General features: G+C 35.7%; 1 protein-coding gene across 5 annotated transcripts in view; it reads right to left on the reverse strand.

Annotated features, from left to right (window-relative positions):
• RPS6KA3 (ribosomal protein S6 kinase A3) overlaps positions 1 to 15,602 on the reverse strand; it is a 74,281-nt gene that overhangs the window by 51,775 nt on the left and 6,904 nt on the right. For 2 of the 5 annotated variants that reach the window (XM_050970876.1, XM_050970869.1), the window contains exons 2-3: positions 9,260 to 9,316; positions 6,544 to 6,603 (exon numbers count right to left, since the gene is read on the reverse strand). In XM_050970876.1, the coding sequence (XP_050826833.1) occupies positions 6,544 to 6,603; positions 9,260 to 9,316 (117 nt within the window). Of the gene's footprint in view, positions 1 to 1,230; positions 1,285 to 6,543; positions 6,604 to 9,259; positions 9,317 to 15,602 lie in introns of those variants that run through there. The other 3 variants (XM_030234361.2, XM_030234360.2, XM_050970878.1) reach the window with 2 other exon arrangements.

Genomic DNA, 15,602 nt, shown 5'->3' on the forward strand with positions numbered 1-15,602 from the left:
TTATTATCATAATTTCCTAAATATATACTGAACTCTATATGGGCTGAAAACAAGTAGTTTGGTCTGCAATAGCTAGCACTTTAAAATCAAAAGAATCTTGAAGACAACCTAACCAGGCTGCAGTAAGTAGATAAAACAGTGCCATTATTTGAACAAATTTCTCAGAAATATCTTTCATGTTGCTTATGGAAAAGAACTACAATTCAGGACTATGAGTTGATAAGTATTTATTTTATAAGGTTTACATTAAAAACCCTCTTTATTATAATGCAATCTATGTTCTATTGTTTTACATTCATGTCTTGGTGTTTCACCAAGAAACGGTGTGGCAAGAAAATTCCATTTCATTTTTTAATATGCATTGCAAAAATTAATACAAATTGTTTAATTCATTACATTGGCTAGTAGGTGTCTACTGCTTTTACAAGTTAACAGACCTTCACTTAAGATTTAAGTCATTACACAAGAAGGTCATGGGGGTTTGAGTTTTTTACCCCCTCAATGAAAAGTATTTGCAGACCTACAAAAGGATAAACGTGAAAACTGATTTGACTTCCAATTATAGAATGCTTACATGTAATGTTAAATAGTTCTGAAACAGTGCTCGGGACAATGCAATACTACACTAGTAATTCTTAACGTAAACCAAGCTTTTTAATGCTGAAATATATACCCAACAAGACATATCACACAGATTAAATATTTGCTATGACTAAATTATCATTTAAAAGTTGAAATAACCCTAACACTTATGCAAGCATCACTACTCTTCATATAATTTCAGGAGTAAATTTAAGATAATACGCTCAAGTTATTTTAACTGTCACCACACAGAGCCATATTTTACAGTTTAAAGCACTATATTAAGAGGTAACTATTAAAATTACCATTAGTAATAAAAATACGAAGGCTTTTAATAAAACTTGACTCTCAGTGAGAAAACATGCAGCTAAGCTCACATTTAACAACACGCACCTCCCCCTAAAATATAAGTTTTACATGATTTACATACAGGTAACAATTTCCTAATAAGGCTAAATTTTATCAGCAAGTACCTTAGAAATTTCTACAACATACAAATATACCACAAACTTTTTTTAAAGGAAATACAAAACACTTTGTATCCAAACAAATCCCTAAGCAGCGAAAGACTAAAACTGCTCTGAAATTAGAAGTTAAATAAAAGTAAAACTTTCCCCGTTATTCTCTTAAATAATAAACTAAGCTCACCCGAACAGAGCGAACACGCAGAGCCAGAAACTTAAACATGGCTAAGAAACCATGATGTTTGGATTTTCTGACTGAGCGATCATACGTCTAGCAGGGAAGACCAACCCTGGCGTTTTTGCTGTGACCAGCTGTTCCGGCAATTAGAAAATTTCCTGTCAGGCAAGTCAGACACAGCTGGGGGGTGGGGAGCAAGAAGGGGGGAAAAAAAGGTCAAAAAGAAAAGAAAAAACATTAAAAAAAAGGACATTGATTTTTCACACACACAAACAGAGCTGTGATAAAGAAAGACTGGGCGGCAGTGGTACTCATGCTGATACTTACAGAGATCAGCACAGGAAACTTAAGCAGAGCTTAAGCAGATTGCCTGATAGCAACAGGCTGTTGCAGATGTTACTGATTCCTGGTTCCCAGAAAAGAACAAAAGAGACCAGCATCTCTTTCAGAAATCACACTGCTACACAACATTTCACTGATTAAGCACAATAGTAAGTATTTTAAGTCCTGTATGCGATTACTACATTTTTATGAATTTAACTTTACAAAATGTTTTAGGTTCTCAGATATCACTATCCTACAGACTACAATGCAGAGAATGCCTAAAGGTTGTTTTTATTTACTAGAATTTAGTTAGGGGACCAAAATGACCTTGTACCTAGGCTTTTTGAAATCCTGCACATAGAAAATGCTCACAGATGTTCTAGGCCAAGGCAAACTGCAGAAATATTTAAATTGGATTGCCCAGCTCAAATGTCTGACTTACACAGCAATATTGTATTGCTCTATAGAAAGTGAACTTCTTGAAGTAAAAAAAGATCCCTAAGCTTTCTTTCAATGTTTAAAAAGCCCCAAACACTTCAAATGTTTTAGGAATTAGAATTCAATCTATTTACTGCAAAGACTAAGAAAGGAAGTTTTTAATTTAATCTCTCTAGATTTACCATGGGAGCTATTTTCCTGAATATTGTCACTATCTTTAGCTTTTTTGATACTTGTTAAAACAATGAATTGCAAACTACATGCTCCTTTAGTGGAACAAGACTGCTTTTCAAGTAATAAACAAAGGCAAGTAAAAACCTTTAGTCAAAGGCATATACAAGTATTCAGCTATAAACATATCCAGGTGATTCCGTTTAGTGACTGTGTATCAAAGGAAACATACAGCAAAATACTGTTGTCCTGCTTGCACAACACATGAAAACAAACCCACCCTGCACACAGCTTCCCTTATTTGGGTTCTAACAAATATCTGGATTACTTCATTTTTTGTTATATTTTAATTGCTCTTCAGAAGACAAAGCCAGTAATTTAAGTGACAGAACACATTGCTATCTCTATCCCACATCCTGGCTCCCTACAGCATCAGTTTCTAGCTTTTCCTTTAAATTGGGATTACACATCTCCTCAACGTGAGCCAAGATCCTCTTGTCAAAATGGAGAGGTGAAATAAAGACCTAATTGAGCCATATCCCAGAAGGAAAATTGTGCCCTTTTAGTGTTCTCTTGTACTCCTCTGGGTCTTTATTTGTGTCACATCTGCAGGGACGATCTTTCAAACTCTGTGTACTGAGTATACACAATTATTATTATAATAAACACAGGCCTTCAGGAACTACTACTACACAAAGGAGGACTTTGTGATGCAATTGAGGGCTCCAAAGTCCTCAATGCCAATGTGCTTTTTACAGTCCAGTGTGGTACAGCCTTTTTGGAAGAAGCAGTCTTTCCTACAGCAGCAGTAACACAGCATAAAGAATTATTAAATATTAGTTTCAAGATGAACAAAGCTTCTTGAACACAAGAAGCTTACAGCAACACAAGGATTTCAAATATTTCAAAAACAGCATAAAATTACTTGAAGCTTTCCCCTCTTCAATTGTTTCAAACTTGTAGCTACTTCCTCCGTCAAAACTGAAGTACTTCAAGAATTTAATTTTGCATTTTAACAGCAATACAGTTATTTGCATTTGGAAAAGTTAAAAGAAATTTAAATAAATAAGTGGGAGACCATTCAAGCTCTCTGCCGTTACCATGTAAAGAACAGATGCAATTACACTAAAAGCAGAGCGACCAGGAATCTTCAAGTCACTAAATTAAACCCAGTTGTACCAGAAAGAGCTAAAGGCAGAAATGAAGAGTAAATGGTAAGAGCAGCTCTAATTAAAATATTCCTTGAAGATGAAAAGATACTGTGGGTAAATACTAATTTTCTTATCTTGTGGCTGTAAAGCTAAGAGTGTATTTTGCTGCAGATATGCTGTATCTGCTAAGGGTGACAGGAATAAGGCACTTCAACTGAAACTTTGTACAATTACTGACTACTGCTCTCCAAAACCTTTTATGTGACCTCCCAGAGAAGTACAAAGCACAGTGCTCAGGGGTCAGTGGGGTTACTTCACAACAATAGCTCTCCTATAACTGCCATGAGTCTGGCAGGTGGAAGAAATTTCTTGTGCTCTGGGAGAACACAGCCTGCATGGTTCCCAAAGAGCACCAGCAGCCAACCAGAAACATTAAGATACAAGCTGCACAACTCACTCCGAGCATCTCTCAGAAGAGAGCTTGCCCTTTTAAATATTCCTTCATATATGAAGGAGACAGGTTAGAGGGCAGCAGTCCCCAACAGGGAAGTCTCTGATAAAAAGAACAAATTGCTCAAGCAAGTTGCTTCCCTAATTTAAAATCTTTGATAAGGATTATATTATACTTGTTTATCAGGAGACACAACTGTCTCCAAAACAAAGGGAGTGCGGTGTGCCTGTCAGTCATAGTCCTGTCAACCACAGAACTCCATTTGCACAATGCATTTCCTTCTCCTCCAGTACAGAAACATAAAGTGAGTTCATCTCCCATCATCCCCTCCTCCTTGTTTAAATTGGATGATCTGAGTTTAGAAAAATTAAGAGAAATGCTGTCTAGACTTTCAAGAGAACAGAGCTCACAGACACTACAGAGAGCAGGAGAAATAAAAAATGCTGAGGAACTCTCAAAGCAATAGAGAACATTTGGAAGTCCATGAGTTCTACTGAATGCTAAAACATTGAATATAAGTGGAGTCCTTCAGATAAACTGACAATCTCCTATACCCTCAGTTTGAGAAGCATAACAATGCAAGTTAAGTCTTTACAGTGCTAGAAAAGCAAGGCTCTGTAGTATGGATTGCTTTCAATTATTTGCAAAAAAACAAAGAATGAAAAGCCCTTGTTTGACAAAGGTCAACAGTTGAGGAACAGAGAGCTAATTTTTTGAGTTTTCAGAAGCAGAATAATATACTTTTCTTCATAATAAATACATTTGTATAGCCAAAGCAGCAATATTCTATTAAACAGGGGGTGTGGCAGATTCCATCTGTCAGTTTACAGGCTTTGTAGGGCTACCATCTGTTTTCTCTCCATGTAACAAGTAAGCAGCTTGACTTTGAACATTGCTTACACTCTCAAATTATTCAAATTTTCTGACGAAGATCCAGAACGTACCCTGCAACTAAGACACCAAATGCAAAAGAAGTCACTCAGGAAGTCCAGTAGAACACATTAATGAAATTTTTGCCGTAATCTTTCCTCAACACCTGATGACATCTTAGGGCAAAAAAGTATTTCAGGGCTTGCCTTCTTTATATATTAGTTTGATTAGTCTAAGACTTAACATCTCAGACCAAATGGTCTGCACTGTTTACAAGGATGCTGTAACTTTTTACATGAGGACGTGCAAGTTCATTCTCAGAAAGCTAAGATGCACCACGCCACAAAGTTGCTAACAAAATTCCTCCAAGTTTCAGCAGAGTGCTTTTGGAAGATAACGAGTTTTTAATTTCATCACATTAGACAAAAAAAAAAAAAGTATTCAGCCTTTTACAAAGCACAGTCTGGTCATTGAGAAGGAAATGACTGGATTTAATTTTTACAGATGTAAATTGTTTGCCTAAAAAGCCCTTATTGTTCAAGAATCAAGTTATTTGATTGTAAAATAAAATTAAATACACAAGTACATATATCTAAGCATATTTAGTAGAATACACTAAAAGTAATGTAAGAATCACAAAATACTTTCAAGTACAAGTTTAGTATTTGCAAGCCAAGCTACAAGTAGCTCCACAAGTAGCTGTTTCAGCTAAAATTATCAGTCTGTAAATAATGAGAAATCCAAAACTTGGATTACGAACAGATGTGAATCCAAACATTTCCCCAATGCTTAAGAAATTATAGCTATGTCTTAAAGCTTCTACCACAGAGCCAAGAATTTTAAACATAAAACTGACACATGCACACACAGAAAATTGGAATGTGAAGGTTGTATCAGCAAAAGTAAAACAAACATACCAAAATCAGAAATGCTTTCATTGTCATGTTAACAAACATGACTGTTCTTAAACATGGAAACTGTTACTGATCACCTGAGCAAGAATATCCAACATATGTTTAGAGCAGTCCTGAAATGGTGCTTCAACTTGCCTAAAGACAAACAAAAGTTTCTGAAACATTGAGCTCTCACTAGTACAGAATATTAGAAATTGAGGCTAAACTGAAAATCAGCTAAAGCCTCTCTGAAATGTTTTAAAATCTAAAAATCATTCAGTTTAGTTATGCTTTTCCCCTGAATTTTCCTGAATAATGTTCTCATCCTACATTATTTTCACAGATGAAGACACAACAAATGAGATTACCCCAGATTACTCTGGATTTAGTATTACTGCTTGAGTGATGGGGGCTGTTTTGCCCATGGCTGTAACTGGTGAATGAGCTCCCTCTCCTAATCTTGACATCCCCACTCCAGTGCTTTACAGATTTAGTGTAAATTGTATGGTTTACATGCATGTAAAATACAGAATCTCAGCACCAACCAATCAAATACAATATTTCAACAAAGAGATTCTATTGTCCACATGCTTCAAATCATTTTTCCAATGTATACTGAAATGTTTTTTAAGATCATGATTTTCTTATTAACTCTTTTAATAAAAAACACTGACTAGGAAGACAATGGTCTTAATTTTCATCTCTCCTGACTACAAACAGATGTGTTACTTAAATTCTATCAGGAAAGCATAAATGAAAAAGACTTTTTAAACTACTGACTTCTCTTTGCAAGCATTTCTTACACTTCCTTTGACTACCCACTGACTAGTCAATGTTACTTTAGTTACATATTTTTAGTAAGAGGATGACAGCTAGTGAGATTTAATGTTTTATCACCTTGATCTGTATATTTCAATATGATTTGTTTTGATTTAGTTTTAATTCTATGTATGCCTTAATTCTGCTTGTTTAAAAGTAGGGGCAAAGCAAGAAGTCAAGGGTAGCAATAAGACCCCACCACCTGCACTGAAGAGAGGTTCATCCCAGGTTTGAGCCTGAACAGGTTCCACTTCTGCCTGTACTAGGAAAAAAAAAAAACCCTTTAATCCTTGCAGGTCACCAAAAAGAAATTTTCCTGCAACTTACAAATGAAAACTTCACTTGTAGCAAAAAGAAAACTTTTTACAATTCTTGGAACCTAATATTTTTCCTATGTTTAATAATTAGGCAGAAGCTAGTAGAACGCAGTGGTAATGCATCAGTTGTGCTAAGTGTTTAATCAGTTACATAGAATCCAGATAACAGAACATAAGGAACACAGCACAAATATGATATTCTCTTCACATACATATAAAATGGGAAGCCACCTGTTAAACTAGCTGCAGTTTCTGGTTAGCTTTAACTAGCAATAAAGCATGCAGCATGATTGCAACAGCTCAAAACAACTAATTTGCTCAGTTAACTTACTCAATCTCTATAGACACAGAGGTACAAAAAGCAATGGCAGACAGCACAAGAGTGAGAAAGGTAGCAAATAAAAGGCTTTAAATAGCTTCCCCTTTCAATAATGTTCACTTAAGTTTTCACATCAGGTTAAGCTTCAGACAGCTGCTCTTACGTTTATTTCCTGCTGGTCCCAGGTCATTTATGAGATACAGCTAAAAAAAGGTTGGCAACAAGCTATAAAGTCAGCTATAATCAGCACACTTGTTGCAATAAAATCAGAGTACTGAATGAGTCCCCTTTTAAAAGAAGCAAGACTTGGAACCATACAGCATCTTGGACTCCTTAGAAATGGGTATCTTTATAGCTCCCAATTTTCCTAGAACAACCATCAAATTTGAATCACAGCCATGTAACTCAGGCTTTCCCATTAATTAACTTTACTTTTGACCAAAAGAACATGGATCTAATAAAAAAATATCTTTTGATACACAGAATACTAGAAAGAGTTCCTATGTACACAGAACTGTGTTAAGTTTTAATATTTCTTTTAAATTTCCTATCTCACTTGCATTATCAGCATTCTATCCAAGCACTTACAACAGCAAAAGGATCCAGATTTCAAGCTTTCACCTTCTATCTCCACAGAAGTATGGCAATTTTCTGTGCTGAACTTGCATACTTTACACACCTACCAAAAGTATTTTGTATTCTGATGTGATTTGCTAGCACACCTTAGGCATTCTATTGTCCTCAGTTACAGCTGAGAAATTTTATAAATGTTAGCAACTATGTAAGTGACCCAAGTTCATTTAAGTGCAAAATTAAACAGTACAACTTAAATGAGTTTCAATGGTAGTTTCTGTCAGTCCTACATAATCTGCACCAAAGCAGATTATGTAGGACTGACAGAATCTCACACCACAGCTCAAGTAGTATTTATCACCTGACTGACAGCACTGGTTAACTTCCAGCTATAACTGACTGAGCAGCTGAAGCAACATGTTGTTTAAAAACCCCTATAAGTAATTTACACCACAACTGGCAACCTTTTACTTACAAAGCCTAGAAATAAATGCAAAGTATAGTCCTAAAACACTTGTCTGAGACATTAAAAAGCTGAAACAATCCTAACCAAGCAGCTCAAGCACAACAGAAGGAATACTAGAGTAATGTTTTAACTTTTTGATGGTTACACTGTATGAAAATCAGTTGCTCACCCCATAGAAGCAGCAGTTTGGAAATTTCCAAAGGAAATACAGGGAAACATTTGTAAGCATCCTGTAGTTATCAAATATTGAAAGAGAAGTTTGATCATTTTGAGAGATAAACCTTAGCTGGCTGCCAGACACCCACCCAGCCACTTTCTCAATCCCCCTTCTCAGCAGGATGTGTAGGAGAAGAACTCATGCCCTGCCTTAAGAACAGGGACAGCACACACCAGTTACCACCATGGGCCAAAGGGTATCAATTTAGGGAAAATTTATTTCACCTGTTGCCAGGATAGTGAGAAACAAAGATGAAACTAAAACCACCTTTTTGTCCACCCTCCCCTTTTTCTCAGGTTGATACCGCTCCTCTACCTCCTCCCTGTCAAGCAGCACAGGTGGAATGGGAAACAGCTTGGACCATCTACTCACAACCTGAAGTCTGCACAACATGCAATAGCAGCATATAAACCCTGAAGTCCAACCAAATATGGAGTTTCAAAAATTGTTTTTATTGGCAAAACCATTTATCACCAGACCTAAGATTCAGCTAGTACTCTCTAACATGAAAGCACAGCCAAACTTCATGTTTGACAAAATTCACAGGCACTGCAACAAGAAAACTGAACTTGGTATCTTCACATTATGAAGTTTTGTAAACTGCAAGTCTGACATGAAGACAAGGAACCTTAAAAATTATCACAGTCAGGAAGGTACATTGATCCTCTCTTGAGTACCAATCTCTATTTTTAAGAAGCCTAAGTTAAGAATTCCTTTGATGAATGCCTTTCAATAACAAGCACAATGGAAGCTACACTTTCACAGTTGTTCCTCACCCTTGACCTTCCCTGAAACACTATTAAAAGCTGAGGAATGAGTTTTGAGAACAGTAGGATACCAAACTAGACCTGAGTCAGTGAGAAAAAAAAAAAAAAAACACTCCCAAAAATATTAAGATCTGGGAGTGCACCCCATGTCCAGTAATCTCAAACAACAAAACACTAGGGGCAAACTGCCATTATGAATTAAGTGATGTCAGCGTGCTCCAAAATTGTAGTGTTTTTACTACAGCCATCTTTTACTTACAGTTTGTTGGTTGATATCATCTTCTCCCATAGGTTCATCCACAATTTGCTGTCCATTCTGTAAAAAAGACCCAGAAAGTGAAAATAAATACTGAATCCAAGTACAGAAATATATTGGAAATAGGCTTTCATAACATGTTACTGTACTCTCTTCTCCGTATTCTACAAAAGCAGGTAATTGAAAGTAAACACTGAAATTGAAAAAATGAAAAGTAATTGAAAGTAAACAGTACATAGGGAAAACTCCTTATTGCTGGCATGTAATGCCACCCTTGCTTTGATCCTTGTGTATTCTCAACCTGGATGAAGTCACTGTAAGAAATACATAAAACCACCTGGCATTTGAGGCCTCACTACTACACAGCTAAACATTATTTTCCGTTACTACAACTTCTGCAAAACAGTTAAACCTGATGAGGACTGAATGGCAAAAAGCTACACAAAATGAACAGATAAAGGGGCTCCTTCTGAGAGCATGACCTTACATAGCAAGTCAGTCCTTACTCTATTATAAGGAAAATTTATAACTACAGTATAGACTTAAACATTTGAGTGCAATTCTAATTTTACCATCAATTTTACAGCATTTACCACTTTCTGTACTTTCCTAAGGGCTATTCTAATAAGCAATACAGAAAAAGGCTTTTGAATTTGAAATTTAGCCATAAAGATTAAAACAAACAAACAAACAAACAAAAAAAACCCCTGAATATCTTGTTGGTCAACAAAGGCTTTCTTTTGCTTGACAGTGATGGTATACTTGGAAAATTTCTAAGAGATACTTTTCCCCGAAAGAATTTGAATGACTTTTTGTTTACACAACAAGCATGACCAATAGCAAGCTCTAAGTAAAAGTATGTATTTTCTAAGTTATGGTACAGTCCATCACCTCAGGCATTAATTCCTAGTTTGCTCCTAAATTTTAACAGCAATTCAGTATCATTTTAGAAACAAATGAAAAACTATTAAAAATGGTTACCATTTTCCATTACCATTGGAGACAGAATTTGAGCTCAATTGTGCATTGTTTCCCTGGAGAATCCAAAATCTAATTAATCAATTTTTTCAAATCCTAATTTACTTAAAAGTTGCATACATGTATAGATAGTTACCTTTCAGATGTCAGAAAGTTAATAAAAGCTGTTCAGAAATTCAGTTTTTGGCTTCATTTCACACCTTCCTTCCCACTACTCAGTTTTTCAGCAGAATTCTTCACAACTTTCCTAACATCTTCTGTAACAACTTCTGACTAATAGAATCTTCTAGCTTGCATATGGCTAGAGAAGAGTCTTTCATATGTGATAGATTAAATCCTAACCACTTAAAAATTATAATTTTCAAATATTGCGAGCACACTGAATGTTCAATCAGATGATTACCACCTCTCTAGCAACTGAGCATTTATTTATTTATTTATTTATTCTGGAAGATGCAGCTAGAAAAAGCTAAATTATAGGAATCATGGATTTCCCAAATATGACACAGGTGGCTTGGGTTTTTTTGAAGGGGTGTTTCTTTAGGTTTTTTTGGGGGGCTTTTTTTATATTGTTTGGGGTTTTTGTTCGTTTGTGTTTTTGTGTTTTTATGCATTTGTTTTTTCATTTTTTTGTTTTTTTTGTTTAGGTGGTGGGGAGGGGAAGAAGACAGGGTTTTCTGATTGTCTTCCTAATGCAGACATTTGGTACATGGTAGCAGAGCTATTTTCTCATCTTTCCTGGCTTGAGGAAGATATTAGAGATTTCTGACATGACTCTGGTCGACTCTGAAAGTCATCTTTCCATGACGGAAAGATTTCTTTCTAGTAAGAAATCAGTGGCATGTGCTATACATTACTACAGCAGTACAGGAGTGAATATAATCTTTAAAAGCTGTCTCAGTTAAGGGCAGTTAATATAACCTTTTATCTGTACAGCAAAGGGTAATTTGATGATTCTCCAAAAAGTCCACATTCCCCACATTGTAGTATCTTTTACTTAGGGTGTACAGGCAGTGAATATTGTATTGTAGTATCCTTCCTTAAGATACATAAAAAGTTGATATTATCAAATGGAAGACCAGAAAAATACCAGCTTAGTTAAGTAACAGAAATGAGTGGTTTTAATAAAGTTTGTTTACAGGGACAAGCTTTATATTGAGTACACATATATCATTACAATCAAAGCCACAAGTCACATACTTCCCTTTTTCTAAAATTCATGACATAAATTAAAATGAGTACTTTAGCTACACATCTCTACATTCTGTTCACGCTACAACATAGCTTCCTTCAATCTTGCAATCAGAAAAAAAAAAAAAAGAGAAAAAAAAAATCAGTAAAACAAATAAAATTGACTTTAGCTGAAAAGGAGGAGTCTGTAATGTCCTAACAGCAACAATGGCTACACTCTGGGGCCTAAAATAGGGCAATTTGTATATTAAAACCATGTGCTCTACACTGACTCCACTCCACATGCAGATTTTCAGAAACAGTGATTCCCACTACAATAGTCATTCTGCTAAATAGTAATGTATATTAACTGCAAGTTAAATAAGAATTTACCACACAGTAAGTTTAAGTTCTCACATGTACTATTTTAAGACAACTGAAATCAGTTGGATGTGAAATGCACCCTCAGAAACTCCAGGCAAGCCTCCCTTCAAAGACAAAAAGGCGAGATCAACCTCTGTTTTTAAAAAGGCACTAATCTTCAACCTCACTGACTTTCTCAGCAGTCAACCAGAAAAACCACAGCAAACTTCTGCAAAACAAATAAACGGTTTTGCACAATCTGGTCTTCCTGTTTAATCCTGCACTCCTTACAGTTACTTTTCAGCTGAACTCAAGCAAAACAAACTCACTGGAGCTAGGAACAAACTCAAGGAATCAGCATGAGCACCATGCAGTCCTGTCTGAGCCAGAGCACTGGCTTAACAAGATCTTTTCAAACAGGTCTACCCAAGCAATGATTATGCTAAGGGAGTCACTGGATGGTAGAACCAGTTTTTCTCAGAACAGTCTGAGCCATGTAAGGTAAAGAAGAATATGTATATATGATTTATGGTTTGCTGGTTATATACCATTAAATGGAAAGTAGCTGTGTATTTGGAAAGGCTACAAAGTGCACAGCTTTTCTTAGGAGTTAAAATGTAAAGCCAAAAGGTTCTAATTGGAAATGGCACTGTTGAAACCAGTGTGGAATGAGGAGGTCAGCAGCACTTTTAAGAGGTGAGCAAATGAAACACATTTTGTTTTGCTGGGTGTAGACTCCCTCTAGTATTAAACTAGCACCAAGGGCATGCCTCGATGACATAACAGGCTAGGAGCAGATATAATAGTATGATGAACACATACTAAGAGAAGGTTGAATATGTATCTTTCACATTCTCAGATTAGTTTAATTCAAAGGACAGAGACTCTAGACCTTGATTATTCTTCAGGTGCTCTCCTCCCATAGCAGGACAATTAAGTAAGCAGAATTGATCCAAGATCTGGCTATTCCCAGTACTCTGGTTTCAGAAGTAAAACATATTTCAGATGGCAACACAAGAGAAGTATAAGAAAAATAATAGAAAAGGTCCACAGAAAATTTCTACTTACACCTGAATAGATAACCAATCAATTTCTGCCAGGGAAAGGAGGGTGCACATCCCTTACAAAGGCAACCTACAAAAGGGTTGAATGAATCGACTCTGATTCAACTTCCTATTCTGTTTTCCAGTGGAAAAAGTCATGTTAATTAAGGAACAAAATTTCTTTCCTCAAAGCTTTTACACCTGTTGCCATATCTCACTAAATTAGTAGAAATCAATACCTAAACACAGCTCCAGCAGTTTTCCTGAAGGCACATGGACAGGAATACAGAGATCCTACAGTTCTCTACTAAGTATAAAGCAGACAGACACCAGGGAATCTTGATCAGGCAGCTAGCATATGACACAAAAGTCAATCAATCACCAATATTTCTAGCACTCAAAATCTAAGGTTTCAACCCATTGAACTCTCATATTGTAAGAACTCTTAGGACTTTCCTGTCAGAAAGACAGTTTAAAGAAAGCTTTTTTAAAGTGCAAATTATTTAAAATCCGGACCAGTAATGCACAACCATAAAAACCACACTGCAGGGATGATGTGGTCACAAGTAGCATCACATGTTAAGGTACTGGCATCAAGAAAACACAGTCATACCAAACCCTTTGTAAGAAAAAAGTACACCAAGAAATGTAGCCCACATCTTCCTACAATCAATCAACCACTTCCTTTGAAGCACTGAAAATCCTGCACTTTACACACTACAGTTACATATTGATCTGCAAGTCATAATGCCACTTTTTTTTTTTTAAATTATGGTTCCAGCATTTACTGCAAGAGATCCAATTTGTCTCAGAAGTCTGGCAAAACTCACCTGCACAATAAACCTAATGCTTTTCACATCTACCTTTCTGATTAGCACTGGATCCAGATGAGTAATTTTGTATGTACAATACAGCACCTAGCATCCATAAACACAATTAGGACTAAGGAATCTGGGGCAGGATATCTTGTTTTAATAATGTCAGGTAACCATAATTTCCAGTACATGGAATGTACTGGGAATGTACTGTTTTTACATGTATCCAAACCATATCAATTGAAATTTTAAGTGGGCAAATCATTACATTTCCTATTGAACTCATTTTTCATATTTTCCCCTTAGTTTCATCAATAATATGATAGATAGTATACACTTGAAATTTTTAGATTTAGTTTAGCATCTCCATTACATTCTGTTAATCTTTGTTCTTTTCTACAGTCTAAAAGGATTTTTTTTTCTGATGGCATTAAGTTTGTTCCGAGGCCTTCTTCAATATTTGACACCTCCTCCCATCCCCAGAATAACTCTCCTTTGCATTTAGACTATTGTTGGACTATTTTGGGATGTTTAAGTATTCTTTCTGGTAAATATTTTAACTTTTTTTCTCAACTATGTTTGTCAGCTACTTAAAAACTCTTTATGAAACTGATACCAATTGCATTTTTGGAATAATTCTTCTGCCATCGAACTCAACATTTTCTAATTATTAATACTGGAATTGAGCATATAAATTCGTAGGCAGTCCTTTTACTATTAACAGAGTTCAGTAGACTTGGCAACTACTGGCTTTTCCATGTAATTGGTGCCTTGTAGCAGAACCACAAAACTCAGTAAACACAAGAAATGTTATATTCCTAGACTTAACAATTAATCAAGACTTAACAAGAGTTAAATCAAGAATTTAACTGTATATCAGTGCAGAATGATGCTTTGAGGACACAAATAAGCAAAAGAGATAATATGTCTGAATCAGACCTCTTACAAATTGTTATGTGGAAGTTTTAACATGCCAATGAGTAACATAGGTGATGAAGGTTCTTTCAGGTAACTCCTAGTTGTCAACTGGGAAAACTTCCAGATCTAAAAAACAACTGCAGTTATTGGATTTAAACACATGAGAACTTCCAGTATTATTTAGTCACTAAAACACTGGGTATATATGGATCCGAGCTCTTTCCCTCTGGGTTTTCAAGGGACTCTCAACTGACAAAGCCCAAGAACTGTGAGGTCCTTGGATAGAGTAAAGCTGTGACAATGCTTCTGGCTTGTTTCAAAGCAGCACAAAATGCAGCATTCCCACTGAAGCACTAATAACAAATCTGTGCCACAAGGCACTGTGTGGAAACACATTTAGTAAAAACCTTTTGAACTGTGCACACTCAAAATTGATATTCTAAGCAGCAATGAGCTACCCTGAGAAAAAACTTGTTGGTCTGCAAAAAATAGTTGAAAATAGACTAAAAGGACCTTAAGAGGTCAGCTGATCTATCTCCATGTACCAAAGCATGATCAGCTATTCCTACAATGCTGCTCACAAGACATTTATGTCTAAGCCCTTCTTAAACCTTCAGGAGTTTTCACAATCTATTCCAGTGCTTAAATAAAATATAAGGCTTTAATAGGATCTGAATTAATGACTTGTGCCCTAACTTCTGAGCTGTGAAGCCACACAGATCCAAAGCACTTACCTAAATCCTGACCTGATTAAAATTTACTAGATGTAAATAGCAGAAGTTAGCCACCATCTAAGACTTCACTAACTGTTCTCTTATAGAATTTATCCAAAACATTTTACATATACTGTTGGAAATAGTTCATGCAAGTATTAAAAACTCCTTCTTAAAAAAAAATCCCACAAGCATTTTTTAATATAAAACTTTGTTAACTCAAGTTCCATGAATTCCATATAATTTATTTTCAATTTTATTGTCTAAGGTGACTGACTTCTTCCTTTGCTAAGTATTAAAAGAAACAACAGGATGTTGAAACTTGCCTCTCCACAGACAACCTCAG

Source organism: Serinus canaria, chromosome 1 (assembly GCF_022539315.1).
Source record: "Serinus canaria isolate serCan28SL12 chromosome 1, serCan2020, whole genome shotgun sequence".
NCBI lineage: Eukaryota > Metazoa > Chordata > Aves > Passeriformes > Fringillidae > Serinus > Serinus canaria.